We start from the raw sequence: 21,033 nt of genomic DNA on the forward strand, positions 1-21,033 counted from the left end.
TCTCGTAGGAGGCTCATGTCAACACATGTGGGGCTCCATCCAGCTTCGCAGCTCTTACCGCTTCCCTGTACTCATGTTTTCTGCATCGCATCCATATCCATCTCAAATTTCTGATCATAATTAATGACTAACTCCTGACTCAGAGTCGAGCCAAGCACAGAATAGTCTTTATGCTTCTCTCTCCTCTGTGTCTAGCCATCCTACTGCTTTTTCAATGGGATTTCAGAATAATCTCTAATTCAGTCCCTTTGACTATAGCCAGTCTGTCTTAGCCAGCACCAGCTGTCTTAGGGGACTGAAAAACCCCTCAACTCTTGCCATTTCCTGGCAGGAAGCCCTGCCCCTTCCAGCTAGGAAGGCTCCTGGTGAAACATCAGATCACGTCCTGCTCCACTCAATCCTTCTAGAAGTTTCCCATTTTATCTGCTCCAAGGAAAACCAATCTGATTAAAAACTCCTGCCCCTCCTTTCCCCAGCCCAGGGTAACCACTGTTCTAGTCTTTTGTCTCCCTGAATCTGATTACTACATACACCACACACAGAGTCGCACACAGTAACCCCCTCTGACAGCCTCAGTCTCTTTAGATGTAATGTCTGCAGGAGTTATCCGCATAACAGGTGTCAAATTTCCCTTTTAAAAAACCAAATACATTTTTTTTTTTGCCATACATGCCTTGTTTTGTTCATTTTTCCCTCTGCTGACAGACATTAGTTCTTGTGCACAACTTGGTTATCAACTTCATTGGATCTGGAATCAACTAAGAACCAAGCTTCCAAGGGTGTTTCCCAGAAGGATTAACTGAATAACAGTACTTTCCAAGCAGCCTTGACATAAGTCCCAAAGAAAGCCCCTTTCCTCTGGATATAACTATGACCAAAACAGATATAAACAAATATTTACCCACTCTATTTTCACTTCTTATGGCATACACTAAGAAATGTGGCTTCTGCATCATGAGATTTAATTTTTAATGGAATGTTTAATTTTTAAGGACATACCATTCTGTCTTTAACAGAAGCTACATGGTTTTACCCAACACCAACAACACATCAGGGTTCATATTTTCCCATCCTTGAGGGATTGTCTCATTTTTTTACAGTCAGCTATATTAAAGGGTGTAAAGCAATGGTTCTCAACCTACAGATCACAACCCCTTTGGGGGTCAAACGATCATTTTAGAGGGGTCAAATATCAGATGCATAACAGGTATTTACAACTCATACCAGTAGAAAAATTACAGTTATGAAGTAACAATGAAAATAATTTCATGGTTAGGGTCACCACAACACAAGGTTGTATTAAAGGGGTCACAGCATTAGGGAGGTTGAGAACCACTGGTGTAAAGAAATATGTATCTCATTACAGGTTTGATCTTCAATTCCCTAATGATTAATGATATCAGGCATCATTCTGTGTATTTATTGGTCATTTGCATGTTTTCATTAGAGAAAAATCATTTCTGTATTTTCACTAGAGGAAAATCTTTTCAAGTCCTTTGGCCATTTTAAAGCAAATTGTTGTCATTGTTTTCTAGATTAAGATCATGTCACCTGTTATTTAATACAGCTGTTTGTAGTTAAATTGCAGGAATTCTTTACGTTTTTATGGCCATCTGCCTTAGAAATGTGATTTCCGAGTATTTTCTCCAGTCCCGTGGACTGTCTCTTCATGTTGATGCCAATATTCCTTTAGTCCATCCTGTGCTATCACAGAATACCTGAGCCTGGGAAATTTATTTCTTATAGTTATGGGGCCCGGAAAGCTCAAGGCTGAAGGTCTTGCATCTTACAAGCATCCTGTTGTACCATCCCATGGTGGAAGGCAGGACAAAAATGTACACTTTATAAGGAACCAGCTCCCACAATCAATCCACTCCTGAGACAATGGCATTAACCCTTTGATGGAAGCTATGATGGCTATTCTTGGTTGGCGACTACATCTGGGAGAAGAAGGAAGCTTTTGCTCTTCATCTGTTTGCTCTCATTGGCAAGTCCATTCCTTCATGGGCATTAGAGCCTTCTTCAGGATCCTGGCATATACTGAAACCAGCTGAGACATCCAGCCTGGTGGACTGAATAACTACCGGATTATTGAACTTTGTTAGACTAGCAGAACCACAGCCTGAAAGTTGCAGCAATGAATCCCCCTCTTATATAGATATTCATTCTATTAGTTCTGTTCCTCCAGAGAGAACCCTGACTAATACAGGAGCAAAGTCTTCATATTCTAACCACATCCTCGACGCCCCGCCTCTCAACACTGCTATGATGGACCACATCCTTGAAGTCCCACCCCTTAACACTGCTACAGTTTTCAGCACACAAGTTTGGAAGGATACATTCAATCCATGTCATCCTGATGTACAAAAGCTTTAAATTGTAAGCCAGGCATGATAGTGCATGCCCACAACTCTGCAGGAAGAGGAAAGAGGTGGGTCTCTGTGAGTTCAAAGCCAACCTGGTCTGTATAGAGAGCTTCAGGTCAGTCAGGCTACACAATGAAGCTGTGTCTCAAAAACAAGAAAGGAAAGTTTTTAAATTTGATGTACTCTAAATAGTTCTCAATATGTAAGTGTTCTGCCTCTTTAGTTCATTTTATCCCTCAGAGTTTTATTTTCAAGCTCGTGTAAATAAAATTATCAATTTTCTTTTTATCATACATTTTAACATACAGAAATGCAAAATATTTCTGTGTATTGATCTTATCCTGCGACTTCGCTGAATTTACTAGTTTTAACATGTTTTGTGGAATTATTATGATTTTCTACTGTAAGATTATGTCACCTGCCAATGAAGACAATTTTACCTTTTTCTCTCCATTTTAGTCATGGGTCTGTCACTGTCTAATGTGCCATAAACGTATGTTTATTACTTCGTATTGTCTTCTCCTATACTAAAATATAAGCTCCACAAATACCTGTTTTACTTCCTCTCCTTTGGTGTTTGGCTCACAGTAGACACTAGTAAATAACTGTAAAATGAGTGAATTATCTCACCTGGCACACAAAAGGAACCTAACTAATGGTAGCAAGTAATAATTATTGTTACGTTTTACACAATACTTTACTGCAAAAGTAGTAATTAAACTTTCAAATAAGAAGATTTATTTATGAAGTATGGTCACAGTATCAAGAAATAAACTGCACCATGATCCCAGCTGCTCTGGAGTCCCTTGGCAGGCAACTCCCTCCCTGGCAGGCTCTTTGAAGAAATCCCTGTGGTCTTCACAGATGACAACACACTTCGAATGCCAATCTATACAGAGGGACTTCTATAAACAGTCCACTCCATCCTGTCATCCCCTCTCAACTCTTCCACAGCATCCCACGGGGCCAGGGCTGGCCTGGCCAGAGTGCTGGCCAAATGGACTGCATCCAAGTCTGTGGAGCTGGAGCTGGGACAAAGACTCCTGCCAAAAGCAGCACAGAGGACCAAGATCCAGGGCAGGCTGTCACAGCCTGCTAGGAGAAGCCAAGGTTCCAGGACAAACAGAAGCCAGAGGGCCAAAAATGAAGCCAAGGCCAAGGCTGAAGAGGAAAGATCTCAGAGAGAGCAAGTCAGGAGCCAGCCAGTCAGGGACAGTGGGAGAAGGCTTCTCTGTGAGGAGCCAGATGACCATTAGGGACCAAGGTTGGTGTTTGGAGCCTAAACAGGGTGGGATGTCGTGAAGGACCAATGACAGACTGACCTCCTTGGCTTCTTCACATATCCCCTGCTCAGCTAGAGTTTTGAAACATTCTCATGACTTCTTTGGAAAGTCTTATTTCTCAGAGGTTATCAGGAAAGTAACAGTGCACCTCATTCTCAAACACCTTCTGAGGTGAGGCAACCTGACCTCAGAATGTCACTCCATCTTAGTCATCACCCTGCTCCTCAATAAATATAAAACAGCCAAAAGTTTTGCCATCAAAGTAATATGTAGTTAGAAGAAACACAGGTATCAGGCTATCGGTCTTCTCCAGGTTCCCTCCAAGCTCCTGAGGGAGGGCTTCCTGGAAACTGCAGAAGATTTAAATTAGTGCTTTTCAAACTTCAAGGTCCCTGAACCCCTTTACACTTAAAAGCTACTGAGGGGCCAGTTAGACGGCTCAGTGGGTAAAGGAGCTTACCACCAAACCTGATGACCAGACTTTGATCCTCAGGACACACACGTGGAAGAAAAGAACTTACTCTCCCAAGTTGCCTTTGACCTCTACATGCACCCTGTGGTACAATGTGTACACACGTACACATGTGAAACAAATAAATAAGTAAATAAATAAAGTGATGATATATTGCTAATCCTATAATAAAGCCACTGAAGATCAGAGAAGCAAAACATCCAGCCACGCTCTTACCTCTACCTCAGACTGAAAGGGTGATCCTGACTCCACGAATCCTTAATGTGGCTGGAGACAGAAAGCCTATTTGTAGCACAAATAATAAAAGCCAAGAGACAGATATTGAGGTTCAAGCTGAAGATCAGAAAAGCAACGCAGCCAAGTTACCAGAGAGTTCTTACCTCTACCAAGGCCAAGGCGAACCTGTCCTCAATGGGGCTAGAGACTACTTGCCAGGATATGACTACTGAATACCCTGCTCCTATCTTATATACCACTCTAGTGCTGGGATTAAAGGTGTGAGCTCTGTATCTCCTTTAGTCTGATTCACTGTCATGTAGCCCTGAGTGGCCTTGAATTCACAGAGATCCACCTGTCTCTGCCTCCTGACTCCTAGGATTGTATGTGCCACCACTGTCAAGCTTCTATGGCTATGGCTACTGTGGCTGGCTTTGTCTTCTGATCTTCAGTGGCTTTATTAGATCATAAATGATATGTCACCACACTATAATCTATAAGCAAAAGAGGTTTGTTTTTTTTTAAGTGCCCATACAAAGAATTAAAAAAAAAATACTACTGAGTTTGTGTTGACCATTTGCTGTTGGCCATGGGGCCTACCCTTAAATGTTGCTTGTATACCCAGTGAGGTTCCATTGCAGAAAATTAATTCTACTTTGAAAGAAGTTACTAATTGGAGATAGTTTCTGGGTCAGGGATGGGGACTTGTTAGAAGAATTTTTAATGCTCCCAGCTGGTTGTAGTGTACAACAGCATCACACTGAAGAGCCTAGTAAGTAAGTCAATGGCCTGAGCTTGAATCTACAGTCTATTAGTTCCCCATATAACTCACTTCAAGGCAATTACTAGTTTCAGTTTTTCTTTTCTTTTCTTTTCTTTTTTTTAACCTGTACTAGGGTACACCATGAACAAAGTTAGGGATATTTAGCACAATTACCAATTTAAAGTTCTTAATGCTGTTGCTGCAAATTAGGTAAGTTTTAAGTTTGTGCTGTCATTCTTTGTTATAATGACGATGTAAACCAGCAGTCACTATCAGCTTTCAGGGACAAGGGTGTCTAAAGATGCTACCACACCCATGGCCAGGCTCCTGTATTAGTTGTTTTTCTCCCACTGTAACAAACACCTGACAGAAACAACTTGAAGAAGAGGTGTTATTGGGCTCATGGTTTCAGCCCATCATGGTAGGCAAAGAAAGCATGGCCGAGTTCATGGTGCAAGAGCTTGAGTGGAGCAAGAACTTAAAAAAAAAAGAGCAGGACTGGAAACCCTCAAGACTTGCCCCCAGTGGCCTCTGTCCACCACCTAGAGTCTGTGTTCCAAAGGTTTCATAACATCCCAAAATAAAACTAAGTTGGGGGCTAGGATGTCAGTACATGAGTCCTTGCATTTCACATTCAAACTATTAACAGCTCCTTAGGAAAGAATGAAAGCTCCCCTCACAGTCCTGCCACAAAGACCATCACCCCAAGTTTTAATCTCTTCATCGGGATACAGTCAGCAGTTCCTCTAGCTAGGACAAGACCCTGAAATTGCCAGGGGACAAGAAAGTTCTTGGCTGAGGTGCACAAAGCTGATGTTACTAGAAACCAGTATAGGAGGTGCCAGTACAGTATTCAATGATGGTGTTCACACTGTGCATCCTGTGTGTTTCTATGTATACACAGAGAGAAAGAGAGGGAGGGGGCACAGAAAGAGAAACATATGGAAAGACACACAGAGAGAAACAGAAAGATACAGAGTGAGAGACATGGAAGGAGCGAGGGAACGAAGGAGGGAGGGAGAGACAGAGAGGAGGAAGGGAGGGAGGGAGGGAGAGAGAGAAAAAACACACACTTTAATTGGTCTCAGATAATGCTTTTCCCTTCAAGATGATTGAAACATTTCGTCTCACAGAGAAGACACAGAATGGAAATATTTTTAATGGCTTTTTCTTGGCTTGTGAACGGTCCGTGAAGACCTGGAACAAGTGAGACTCCCTACTCATGTGTGCCTACAAACATCATCATTACACTTGCCTCTGCCTCTGAGCTCACTGGCTCACCCATGAAAGTTAACAGCAATATGGCACAGGGGCCAGTGAAAGACGGAAAGGCCTGGTATGCTTTCTGACTGGGCAGGACAGCCATGACTCAATATATTTTTATTAAGAGGCAGAATGAATCATATAACACTTCTAGGATTCTGGGATGTAGACAGTGTGTCCAGCTGTCTAAGGGTGGGATCTGAGAACCTTCAAATGCAGGTGTTCTGCCAAGTCTCATGACATCTGCCCAATGAGACGAGCCTGCTGTACTGACAACTAGTTTGCTTTCCTTTGGTTTCATTGGTTTTTGTAGATTCACACACACAGAGAGGAGCCAAATGTGTCAAAATAGCGAACAGAAGATGAACCAGAAGGATACTCCAGTACTAATCCTGTGCCTCGTGGAGAAATTAGATCCAATCACCCAGGACAGAAAGTGATCCAGACTGCCCAAAGCCACCAGGGGAATTACCCAAACAGGAAGATAACTGAATCCAGGATTTAACCTACTTCATTAAGAATTTGATTACAAGGTTAATCCTCCAGTTCAGCAGGCAGGAAAGCAATTATCAAGCCTCATTACAGGATCAACTTCCACATCAATGTCTTGAGTATTGGCATCAGTTTAAGCCCCAGATATAATGGGTTGGCTAAAAGGGCTGGTTTCATGCCAGGAGTGTGTACCATCCCGTGAGCCCCCCCAGTGAATGAATGAATTCTGGTCTCTGATGACAGGGTTTCAAGCAAAAGGGGCTGCCCCCTGTAGGCTTAGTTCCCAGCTGGTGGAACTCTCTGGGAAGGATTAGAAGGAATGGCCATGTTGTAGGAGATGTGTCACAGGGGGGGGGGGGGGCTTTGAGGTTTCAAAAGCCATACCCAGTTAGTTCTCTCTGCCTTTGCTTGTGAATCAAGGTGTAAGCTCTCAGCTCTTGCACTAGGCCTGCCTGCCTGCCTGCCTGCGGCCATGATCCCCACCATGACGGCCATGGACTCTAACTCTCTGCAACAGTGAACCCCAAACTGAATGTTTCCATTTATAAGTTTCCAATTGAAAAATAACTACAATAGGGAGTTTAGGTATACTCGCAGCTCTAAGTGTATCTGGATTGGCTAGTTATTAGCTTTAAAATCTTGAGCAATGGCTGTAATGAAACAAGATTTTGTTTTGCTTTTTCCAGCCATGTTATGTAGGAGGTTGTCTTTTCCAAGTAAACATCTTTCCACATGTTCTCCACTGCAGGGCAGTGTTTTCAGCTTCAAGGTTGCTGACTACTTTAAGGGGAAGTTGTGTTTAAGCACTGAAATCTCCTCCTAAAATGTTGGTGGGGGTTGGGGATCTATTCTCATTTGGATCTGAGCCCTACTCCAGCTCGGACTAACAAACCATGAGAGATAAGGAGAGGATAACCCCGCCTCTCAATCTTCAGTCTCTCCCTGGGCAGAAAAAGGCTGAGCTTCCTTCTAGGGACTCTCAGCTCTCAGCATCTCCCACACTGGTCTGCTTCTCTTCTGGACCCTTGCCTGTAGCTCGCTCCTGAAGGAAAATTCCTCTTCCCTGGGTCAAGTCTTAAGGAAGCCACTGAGCTGAATGAAAGGGAAGTGGGTTTAGAACTACTGAAATATACAGTTTCTAACACTAGCATGACAGAGGAAACCTCCCATATTATAGTCTCTCTCCCTTTCCTCTTTATTGTAAGGTGAAGCTGACTAAAACAGTATCAGTGAAATAAAAATGGCAATTTTAGATGACCAAGACTCATAAACTTTGGACGAATCTAAAATGTTTCAGACTTTTTTTTTTTTCTTAACGAGTTGTTCCTCATTTGTCAGAAATTTTTATTTGATGTCCCGAGTTACATCAGTTTTATGAATGAGCATTTTGTTACTTCTGTGATTCTTTTCTTCTCTAGTCTGGGAGGAATCAGTATGTGGTCCAGGAAAACTGACCCAGCCTGGGGCTTGAGGCAGAAAGGGGGCTGCAAAACACACTTCATGCTGTAATGACTTTGTTAGTGCTTCAGGTCATGATTAATGAGCTCACACAACTCACAAAAGCAGATAAAGCATGCCTTACTTTCTTACAGGCACACACACACAGAGACAAATTACACATATTCACATGCACATTCCTACAAAAAGTAATGTTACTTACCTGTTCCTGGAGTATATGCTTTAGCAGAGGGAGACTCAGGACAAACTTCACCCGCTGATTGGTCAAAGCTCTCATTTCATCCAAACTTAAATCATACCTGCACACAACACATACCACATGAGTCTGTCAGCTGCCAGAATAGAACCCAGAGCTCTGAGAGAACAGATGTTTTGGTCCTGTGTGTGTAACAACATCTGGGGTCAGCTGGAAGTACCTCAGGTGTTATTAAAATAAAGCTGCTGCCCTCCATCTCCTCTACAGAGCTTAAAAGATTGCAGACACTTTCATAGACTGAAAGGCCCAAGGGCAGAATCTGTTCCAGAGGGTAGAACTTGGGTGGTGTAAGGAGTGGACTGTGACAGTGTGAGGACGATTATTCAGGGTCAAATTAGTGACTCTCTGGCTCTACTGCGATGCTTTTGAATGAAGTTCAGAGTCGCTGGGAAGTTACTCTCCCATTTGGCTGTCCAAGCAGATGATTGAGCTTGACAAGGTCCTAGTAGTGTCGAAACTACCCTTGCTCAGTAAGAAACTTCTGCCCTTCCCCTATCCCACCCACATTCTGTCCTAGCTATGGCAAGGCTTAGGCTATGCTGTATCTGAGACTATCCAAGAAGCACTCTTCCTTCCTGTCTCCTATCACAGGGTCCTTCCTGCCCACCTGTATTTTGGAGGTATCTTTCACCAATCCCCCAATACTTTTGTCCTTCACAGGAATTTTCTCCATTAAGTCTCTGGCATGTCTAGTCCATCTTGACATGACATTTATTTCCCAACAAGCCTAAACCTAGGAGGAGAGGTTCCTCCGTGTCATCTGTTTCCATGCAAATCACAGTGGGAGCCTAGAAGAGCCTCATCCAGAGTTGATATTAGCCTCTGACTCTGATGGTATGGTGGCAATACCAAGACAAATCAGACTCTGAGATATTTTAGTCATGATTTTAAGACAAGCATCAAAATAATATTACGGTAAGCAGATTCAAGTTCTCTTAAAACAAATAGGAAAAATTCTCACCAAAGAAATACATTGTTTTTAAGGGGTTGGGGGCATTATGTAAAAGTTATATAACTGAAAAGTATGGTAGCCAAAATTAACTTAAAAATAAAAACACCTCTTTGATGAAAATAGCACCTCTGTAGGTGATAGAGAGCAAGTCTGTGAACGCCAAGAGAAAGTGCTAGGTCCAAAGAGTGTGTCCTCTCCCTTTCCTTTCTTTTCTATGTAGTCCTGGCTATATACTGGCTCTGTAGACTAGGCTGCTGGCCTGGAACTCACCACATGGGTTCTGGGGATCCAACCCAGGTCACTGGATCTAGCAGTAAATGTGAGCACTCTCAAGTTGGCCCATAAAATGCACTTCAAAGCAAATACTTAAAACAACCACTAGATGGAACTTGTTCTTCACGTGAACTGTCAACGCAACTGAAAGTTTTCAAAGAAGTCAAAGCTGGATGAAAAAAGCATTGGGAAACACGAATATTTGCTCATCACCACAGCAGTCCCCCTAAATAGGTGACAGTCTTTAAAGCTGAGGAATGAGAAGCTACGCAGCAGGTAAACCAGAGTTGTAGTCAGTCATGGGCACACTAACTCTAGGCACACACAAGCTTGACAGCTTCATTTCCTTATTTAAAGACCTTTGTTGGTTACTTCAAATACTGTTTGTAGAGAAATGGAGTAGAAGTCATACCCAACAGTTTACTTAGTATTTTCATAGCTGTAATTCCTATTCTGTTTTCCCGATTTTGTTGAATATGGAGATATTTGATAGATATTGTGCCCTCCATCTCACTCTACATACAGGGACCCCACAGAACTAAGAGACTTGTTAAATCTAAGAGTCAATGGCATTCATGCCAGAATTAAGAGCCAGGCCTGGCATGCTCAAGGCCATCTTGGGTCAGCCATGCAAAGTAGTGACATGGCAGACAGGGTCCAGCTGTAACCCAGGCAATCTCCTCACCATCTGACTCAGCTAGCTACTGGTATTCTGTGTGGGATTGCTTGAAAAAGAATATAACCAATTACTGAGAACAGACTTGAAAGTTATCTGCATTAGAGCATGTAATCAGCGGGAACTAAAGTCAAAGACCCTAGGTTCCACCTGTCCTGATAGAGGAGTCACTGGAAAGGGAGCACTGTAGGGGGCAGTAATGAACTCTCAGAATGAGAGATCTCTCCAGGAAACACGGTTCATTTAAAAAAAAAAAAAAAAAAGGCACAAGGTTCTAAGAGTGAACAGAGTCAAATCACACATGCCTGTTAAGAGTGCTAAGATACAGTGCCCTGCTCAGAGTATCCTGAGGACTGAGGTGCTCATGCAGGGGAGCCTGCCCTAGCCGTCCTGCCCATCAGGAGGCTGCCAGCATCCTGGTCCCACCTCCAAGCATGGGAGGGGGCAAGTGTGGGCCATTTCCAGCCTGCCTTCCAGTACCCTGCTAGGAGAGTCCTGAGGTCTGAAAGACCTAAATAATAATGACTTTTAGTCTTTAAAGAAAGAAATTAAAGAAGATACCAGAAAATGGAAAGATCTCCCATGCTCTCAGATAAGTAAGATCAACATAGTAAAAATGGCAATTTTGCCAAAAGCAATCTACAGATTCAATGCAATACCCACCAAACTCTTGGTACAATTCTTCACAGACTTTGAAATAACAATCCTCAACTTTATATGAAAAACAAAAGACCCAGAATAATCGAAACAACCCTGTACAATAAAGGAACTTCCAAGGGCATCACCATCCCTGACTTCAAATTCTAATATAGAGCTATAGTCCTGAAAACAGCTTGGCATTGGCACAAAAAATAGACAGGTAGACCAATGGAAACTAATTGAAAACCCTAATGTTAACCTACACACCTATAAACACCTGATTTTTTGACAAAGAAGCTAAATGTATGCAATGGAAAAAAGAAAGCATCTTCAACAAATGGTGCTGGCATAACTGGATAATTGTGTGAAGACTGCAGATAGATCCATGTCTATTGCCATGCACAAAACTTAAGTACAAATGGGTCAAAGACCTCAACATAAACCCAGCCACACTGAACCTCTTAGAAGAAAAAGTGGGAGGGAGCCTTGAACAAATTGGTACAGGAGACTGCTTCCTGAACATAAAACTAGTAGCACAGACACTAAGATTGACAAATAATAAATGGAACCTCCTGAAACTGAGAAGATTCTGTAACACAAAGGACACAGTCAACAAGACAAAAATGACAGCCCACAGAATGGGAAAAGATATTCACCAACCCCACATCTGACAGAGGGCTAATCTCCAAAATATACAAAGAACTCAAGAAGCTAGTTATCAAAACACCAAGTAATCCAATTAAAAAGTAGGGTACAGAACTAAATGGGAAATTCTCAATGGAGGAATGTAAAATGGCTGAAAGACACTTAAAGTGCTCAACATCCTTAGCCATCAGGGAAATGAAAATCAAAACAAATCTGAGATATCATCTTACTCCTGTCAGAATGGCTAAAATCAAAAACACCAAAGACAGTTTATGCTGGAGAGGATATGGAGAAAAGGGTACATTCCTCCACTGCTGGTGGGATTGCAAACTCATACAGTCACTTCGGAAATCACTATGACAATTCCTCAGGAAAATGGGAATTAGTCTACCTCAAGACCCACGAATTCCACTTTTAGACATATATTCAAAAGATGCACATTCATACAACAAGGATATCTGTTCAGCTATGTTCATAGCAGCATTATTTGTAATAGCCAGAACCTGGAAGCAACCTAGATGCCCCTCAACTGAAGAATGGATAGAGAAAATGTGGTACATTTATACAATGGAGTACTACTCAGCGGGAAACCCAATGGAATCCTGAAATTCGCAGGAAAATGGATGGAACTAGAAGAAACCATCCTAAATGAGATAGCCCAGTCACAAAAAGACAAACATAGTATGTACTCACTCATATATGGATTTTAGACATAGAGCAAAGGATCACCAGCCTACAATTGACACCTCCAGAAAAGCCAGAAAACAAGAACCCTAAGAGAGACATACATGGTCTTCTAGAGAAGGGGAAAGGGACAAGATTTCCTGAGAAAATTGGGAGCATGGAGGGAAGGGAGAAGGAGTTAGGAGAAAGAGAAGGGGAGAAGAGGAGGGGAGAGGTGGGCATGAGAGAACAGGAAGCATGAAACGGGAAAAGAATAGAGGAGGACAAGAAAAGAGATACCATAATAGAGGGAGCCATTATAGATTCAAGGAGGAATCTGGCATTAGGGAAATGCCCAGAGATCTACAAGGATGAACCCAACTAAGCAGTGCCCTTCCATGATAATGAGATTGATGACTACCTTATATGCCACCCTAGAGCCTTCATCTAGTAGTTGATGGAAACAGAAGCAGATACCCACAGCTAAACACTAGCCGAACTCTTGGAATCCAGTTACAGAGAAGGAGAAGTGATGAACAAAGGGATCAAGACCAGGCTAAAGAAAACCACAGAATCAGCTGACCTGAGCAAGGGGGGAGCTCATGCACCCCAGTCTGATAGCTGGGAAACAAGCATACGACTGACCCAGACCCTCTGAATGTGGTGTTAGTTAGGAGGACTGGGAAGTCTATGGGGCCTGTGGTAATGGATCAGTATTTACCCCTAGTATAAGAAATGGGACCTCCTCAAACTTAGAAGCTTCTGTAAGGCAAAGGACACAGTTGACAAGACCAAATGGCAGCCCACAGACTGGGAAAAGATTTTCACCAATCCTACATCTGACAAAAGGCTAATCTCCAAAATATACAAAGAACTCAAGAAACTAGTCAACAAAACACCAAATAACCCTATTAAGCAATGGGGTACAGAACTGAAGAGAGAATTTTCAATAGAGGAAATCAAAAAGGCTGAAAGACACTTAAGAAAGTGGTCAACATCCTTAGCTATCAGGGAAATGCAAATCAAAACAACTTTGAGATACCACCTTACTCCTGCCAGAATGGCTAAAATTAGAAACACCAATGACAATTCATGCTGGAGAGGATGTGGAGAAAGGGGAATACTCCTCCACTGCTGGTGGGAGTGCAAACTTGTACAGCCATTTTGGAGATCAGTATAGCAGTTCCTCAGGAAAATGGGAATTAGTTTACCACAGGACCCGGCAATCCCCCTCTTAGACATATACCCAAATGATCCACATCCATGCAACAAAGACATGTGTTCAACTATGTTCATAACAGCACTATTTGTAATAGCAAGAACCTGGAAGCAACCTAAATGCCCCTAAACTGAAGAATGGATAAAGAAGATGTGGCACCCATCTACACAATGGAAAACTACTCTTCGGGGGGTGGGGGGGGGCAAAAAAAAACAATGGAATCTTGAAATTCACAGGCAAGTGGATGGAACTTGAAGAAACCATTCTGAATGAGGTAACCCAGTCACAAAAAGAGGAACATGGTATGCATTTGCTCATATATGGATTTTAGACCTAGAGCAAAGGATCACCAGCCTATAATTCACACCACCAGAGGAACTAGGATACAAGGTGTAGTCTAAGAGATTCATATAGGGTCCCTCACAGAAGGGGGAAGGGACAAGTTCTCCAGAGCACACGGGAAGTGAGGGGGGGCAGTGAGGGGAAAGGGAACTAGGAGAAAGAGAAGGGGAGAGGAAAGCACGTGGGACTAGGAAGATTGAGTCAGGGGAGGAATAAAAGACAGAGAAGAGAGAGGCAGACACAGAGAGAGAGAACACAAAAGAGGGAGCCATTATTGGTTTGAAGAGAAAACTGAACCTAAAGAAATGTCTAGAGACCTACAAGACTGACTCCAGCTAACAATTTGAGCAACAATGGAAAGGCTACCTTAAATGCCCTTCCCTGATAATGAGATCAACAACTAACCTATCCACCATCATGGAGCCCTCATCTAGTACCTGTTGTAAACAGAAGCAAACACCCACAACTAAACACTGAGTCAATCTAGAATCCAGATGCAGAGAGAGAGGACAAGACCAGGTTGCAGAAACACATAGAGACAGCTGACCTGAACAAGGAGGAGCTAACGGCCCCCAGACTGATAGCTGGGAATCCAGCATGGAACTGACTTAGAACCCCTGAACATGGATCTCAGCTAGAAGGCTAGAAGGCTCAGCTGAGCAGTCTAAGGGACCTCAGACAGTGGAAACAGGATGTATCCCTGGTGCACAAAAGGACCTTGCGGACACAACCCCCATGGAGGGATACTCCCTTAACCTAGAGACAGGAGAGAAGTCCTAGTCCCTACTTCAAATGACCTGACAGATCTACATGACCCCACCTGGATGGCATCACCCTACATGTGAAGTGTAGGGGGGTGGGTGGGAGGGGAGGGTGGTCTGGGTACATGTGAGGGGGGAGAGAGGGGAAGAAGGAGGGAGGGAGGGAGGAAGAGAGGGAGGGAGGGAGAGGGAACTGGAACCGATATGTAAAATAAAAAAATAAAAATAAAGAACTGCTACATACAAAAAGGAAAAAGAAAGAAAAAAGATTAATAAATACCTAAAACCTCCAAAAAAAAATGGACTTTGGGAGCCCATCCCACATAGAGGGATACTTTCTCAGCATAGACACATGGGGGATGGCTTAGGCCCTGCCCCAAATGATATGAAAGACTTTGAAGACTCTCCATGGAAGGCCTCAGCCTCCTTGGGGAGCTCAAAGGGGGTGGGCTTGGGTTTGGTGGGGCTGATAGAGGAGAATGGGAGGGTGAGGGAACTGGGATTGATATGTAAAATAACTTTGTTTCAAATTTAAATTTAAAAAAAAGGAAAAAGAGTGTTAACATAGAGATCATGTCAAGTGTTGGCAAGGATGTCTCATTACTGATGTCAGGACTGTGAAATGGTACAGACACCTGGAAAAGTTTGACAGTATCTTAATACTGTTAAACATGTACTTCTCATACAACCCATGATTCCACTCCCAAGTATCCACCTAAGAGAAAAGAAACATTTCGTTTATCAAACAACAACAAATCCCAAACTGTACAACAATGTTTATAACAGTTTATTTGTAACTATCAAACTGGGCACAAATGCAGAATCTAGGTTTAACTCTGTGTGGAAGGCTGGGGACACTTGGGGCAAAGGTGAACCAGTGAGGGGGTGGGGTAGGGTAGCAAGAGGTAAATATTAGCAAGGTACAATAACATATATATCTATGAAAATGTCATAATAAAATCCATGATTTTCTATGCTAACTAAAAAAGCTGATTACAAAACATTTTGCATATGGGGAAAAACCCTGAAGACAATCTAAATGTCTCTCACATGGGGCGTGGACAAGCCCACTGTGCTATATCCATACAGTGATACAAAATGAACACCACTTTGGATGGCTCTCAAAGGTGAGTGTTAAAAAGCCCATCTCAAAGAGGTCAATATTGTACAAGTGCCATTTTATAACATTCTCAAAATGACAAAGATTATGGAAATGGATTAACACCTCAGCGGCTGCTAGATGTTGGGGCTATGAAAAGAGATTGACTCTAAGGGGAAAACACAAGGAAAAACACAATTTATGATGTTATACACCTGGTTATACTTTTGGTTATACACATGGAATAAAATTCCACAGAAGCGCGCACGCACGCACACACACACACATACACACACACACACACACACACACACACACTCCAAGAGATCTGAACAGATGTTTCACATAGAGGGATATCCAAATGACCAGCAAACACACAAAAAACAAACAAATAAACGAACTAACTAACTAAAGCAATGCCAGTGTGTGCCCATCTGAACAGCCAACTTTTTAAGTGATGATATCAGCTGCTGGTGAGTGATATGAGGACATAACGGATTTACAACTCTCCTATCTTACTATGGAAGTATATAGTAGTATAATCCCTTTAAAATGATCTGGGAGGTTTTAATATATATAATATATTTAATATATATTAATATTATTAATTAATTAATTAAATTATTTTATATATTTTTAATATATATTAAATTAATATATAAATTATATATACTATATAATATATAGTATATAAAATAATATATAAATTATATATAAATATATATAAATTAATATATATTTAATATAGTAAATAAATAAATAATATTAATTATATATATATATATATATATATATATATATATATATATATATACCCATTCTTCAACCCAATGGTCACAGTGCTGGGTTTTCACCCAACAGAAATGGAGTCACATGTTCACAGTAATCCTTATATGGAAGCTGTTCATACCAGCTTAATGTGAAAAGCTCCGATCTGGGACAGCCCAGGTATCCATCAATAGGAGAACAGATAAATAAATATGGTTTTTCATGAATAGCAAATTAGACAAAAAGAATATAATGTTAAGACACATGAAAGATATGTATTAATTAGGAAAACATTGAGCTCTCTCAAGTCACTTGCTCTAGAGAAAGCCAGCTATCCCAGTACGAAGGTCGGTGGGCAGCCTTCTGAAGAGATCCACAGTGGGAAGAACTGAGATTTCCTAGCCATGACCATTGTTCAGTGGCCCGTTTTACAAGGGGATCTTTCAGTTCTGGTCAACATCTGAAATGTTGCCTTGCAGGAGACTGAGCCAGAACTACCCAGGTCAGAAGCTTTGAAGCCCAGACATGGTATGAGACAGTGTGTAATGATATGCAGCCTGCTACCTTTTAGAGTAACTTCCTACTTATCAACAAATAACAAGAGCATACATTATTGTCATACATGCATACAAAATTGGTGGGCAAGAACTTGAATGTTTTCGTTTCTAGTATCTTATTTTTCTAATAATATATAATGTATCAAGAACAGAGACATGGACTTTTAAGTTATGTCTCAGGAAATCAGTGCAAAGTAGATTTACCTGTGTACCCCCACCCAAGTCAAGAGTGGGAAAGGAGTTCCCAATCCAGCATATAGAATATGATCTCAATTTCCCTGTCAGCCTGTACTTCCTTTCTCCTGACCAATGCTGGCTGCTGTCCTAGCTTATAACTCTATAAACTACTGCCTACTTCTTTTGAATATTGAAGAAATTGAGTTATATACTATGTGTTTTGTGTCTGGCTTTTGCCATTCAGCATGGCAAATGAGAGTTGTCTTTAGTGGCTGTTGTATCCATAGCTCATTCATTTCGCTCCATTGTACTATAGGATTGAATCATTAAATTAGAATCCATCATAAAAAGTTGAGGGAACAAACTGCATGATTCTGGTTATATTAAATTCTGAAAACAGACAAAAGTAATGTATAATAGGAAGTAGGGATAACAAAGCAGTGGTTACCTCCTAGAAGGTAGGGTAGAGGTTTCCAGACAAGGGATAGGGAAACATTCTCAACTACTTTGATGCATTGCTCTACCTACAAAGAGTCCTTGTTGGCAAGAAGGCTCTTACAAGTCCACTGTGCATGGGCAGACAATCCTGGATTGGGTAAAAAAGCATGCCCAGCAAGCCATGGAGAACAAGCCAGAAAGCACCATTTCTGCGTGGCCTCTGCTTCAGTTCTTGCCCCCATATTCCTGCCTGGAGTGAATGCCCTGCCTTTACTTCATGATAAATTGTGATTATCAAACAAACCCTTCCTCACCAAGTTTCTATTGGTTATGATGCTTATCACAGCAACATAAACCTGACTAATACAATACCTGACAAATTTTCTCCAAGGGTAACAAATCATGAAGTACTTGGAGAGAGAGGAAATGTCACAGATAAGAGCACACTAAGGGAATCTGACAACACACACAACCTGACTTCCTGGATGGAACCCTGGGATGGGACCAGAACACCTGCGGGGAAACTAAGGCGGCACCAATGGAATCTAGAGTTTAATTGGTGGTAGCATGCCAGGGCTGTCATTAGTTTCGTCAAATAAACTGTTGTGTAAGATGTTAAGAGGTGAGAGGTACATGGGAACTGTCTTGGATCTCTGTAGCTTTACTGTGCAGTGAAAAGTGTTCTATAATAAAATAACTCTTGGAGCTGGAGAGACGGCTCAGCAATTAGGAGCTTCTGCCGCTCTTGCAAAGGACCAGAGCTCATCAGCACCCATGTGAGGCAGTTCATAACCACCTATAGCTCCAGCTCCAAGAGATCTGGCCTCCACAGGTATCTACACTCATGTGTTCATAACACACACAAACATACACATACATGTATAATTAAAAATAAAATAGTTCTGTTTAATCCCAGCACTTGGGAAGTAAAGGCAGGTGGATCTCTGAGTTCAAGATCTACAGAGAGTATCCCAGAACGGCCATATCTACACAGAGAGACCCTGTCTTGTAAAAAAAAAAAAAAACCACAACAATAACAATATAAATAAGATATTTTTAAAGAAACGTCTAAAAAGGACAATAGTCGGCCAAACATCCCTAGTCCTAGTCCCTCCCCCTCCCCCACCCAAGCCACCCCCAGTGACCAGGCAGCAGCACCCATTCGTGCCAAACATTCCCCACCACTGCACCAGCAAATATCAGACCAACAGGCTCCTCTTCCACTCTGAGGGACAGGTGAGTCTCTGAGATCCCAACTGGAGAGCCTGGGCCCTAGATCCCATCCCTCCCCCGCCCATACTACCTCCTCCTGCCAAACATCCCCCACTGCCCCACCAGCAAATATCAGAGCCTCAGGCCTAAGTGCACCCAGAGAAAGCGAGCCCAACTACACCTGCAAGAAGAGACCCCAACTGCACCTGGAGAAAGAGCAACCACCAGAGCTACAGACCCCACCTGTACCGATGGGAGGAAGAGATGGATAGACAGCAGTGGAAGAATGCATTCATCCAGTAGCTGACAGAAGCAGAAGCAGAGATCCACAGCTAAGCACTGAGCCGAATCCTTGGAATCCAGTTGCAGAGAAGGAGGAGTGAGGAACAAAGGGACCAAGACCATGATGGGAAAACCCACAGAAACAGCCGGCCAGACCAAATAGGAACTCATGGACCCCAGTCTGACAGCTGGGGAACCAACATAGGACCAAACCAGACTCCCTGAATGTGGATGTCAGCTAGGAGGACTGGGCAGTCTATGGGGCCTCTGGCAGTGGAACCAGGATGTATCCCTGGTGCAGGAACGAACTTCGGGAGCACATTCCCCAAGAGACATGTGGGAGGGCCTAGGCCCTACCCCAAATGACTTGACAGATTCTGATGATCCCTTGGAAGGCCGCACCCTCCCTGGGGAGTTGATGAGGGATGGAATGGGGGTAGGGGACATAGGAGGATAGGACGGAGAGGGAACTGGTTTTGATATATAAAATAAGAAAAATATTAAATAATAATAATTTTTAAAAGAAATAAATAAAACCAAAAACTCACCAGTAAACTTTTCCAATACTTTTCCCTAAGTTTCTGGCAGATATGCTCACTTCCCAAATAATACCTCTTATAAAATGTCTATCAGTTGTATCTCAATAAAGCTTTTTTACAACAAAAATTTAAAAAAAAGAATACATTCAACAGCACAAAAAGCAATATGCCACCACCAGAAACTGGTGGTCCTACATCAGCAAGACCTGAACAGCCCAACACAGATGAAGCAGAGGAAATGACCTAAAAATATGACCTAAAAAAAGAACTTAAAGATGAAATTTAAAATCCTTTAAAGAAATGGAGGAGAAGACAAACAAAAAATTGGAAGAAATCAAAAAAAAATCCCTTAAAGAAAACCAAGAAAAAACATCAAACAAGTCCAAAACTTTAAAATTGAAATAGAGACAATAAAGAAAACACAAACCAAGGGAAATCTGGAAATGGAAAATCGGGGTAAATGAACAGGAACTACAGATGCAAGCATAACCAACAAAATACAAGAGACGGAAGAGAGACTCTTAGCTGTTGAAGATACAATAGAAGAAATAGATTCATTGGTCCAAAAAATATTAAATCCAACAAATTATTAATACAAAATATCCAGGAAATCTGGGACACTATTAAAAGACCAATCTAAGAATAATAGGGGATAGAAGGAAATATATTTAATAAGAAGAAAACTTTCCCAACCTAAAGAAGGATGGATACACCTATGAAGGTACAAGAAGATAACAGAACATCAAATATAGTACATTGAAAAAATATAATATAATATAATAATCAAAACACTAAACATACCGAATATAGAAAGAATATTGAGAGCTAGAAAGGAAAAAGGCCAAGTAACATATAAAGGCAGACCTATCAGAACTACACCCACCTTCTCAAAGGAGACTCTAAAAGGGACTGGACAGACATTTTGCAGACACTGATAGACCATGAATACCAGCCAAGATTTTCAATCACCACAGAAGAAGAAAAACAAAATATTTCATGACAAAACCAAATTTAAACAGTACCTATCCACAAATCCAGCTCTACAGAAGGAAAATTCCACCCTAAGGAAGTAGGCTGTACCCACAAAAATATAGGCAATACATAATCTTACACCAGTAAACCCCAAAGAAGAGAAACACACAAACACAAAACCAAATATAACAGGAATTAACAATCAATAGTCTCAGTTCGCCTATAAATAGACACAGGCTATCAGAATGGA

At 41.8% G+C, this 21,033-nt stretch overlaps 1 protein-coding gene across 1 annotated transcript in view; it reads right to left on the reverse strand.

The window, feature by feature from the left end:
- Acoxl (acyl-CoA oxidase like) overlaps positions 1-21,033 on the reverse strand; it is a 277,217-nt gene that overhangs the window by 242,459 nt on the left and 13,725 nt on the right. Inside the window, exon 2 of the mRNA XM_051183431.1 lies at positions 8,516-8,612. Within this exon, the coding sequence (XP_051039388.1) occupies positions 8,516-8,590 (75 nt within the window). The 5' untranslated portion in view covers positions 8,591-8,612. The remainder of the gene's footprint in view (positions 1-8,515; positions 8,613-21,033) is intronic.

This window comes from Phodopus roborovskii, unplaced genomic scaffold (genome assembly GCF_943737965.1).
Source record: "Phodopus roborovskii unplaced genomic scaffold, PHOROB, whole genome shotgun sequence".
NCBI classification, from domain to species: Eukaryota; Metazoa; Chordata; class Mammalia; order Rodentia; family Cricetidae; genus Phodopus; species Phodopus roborovskii.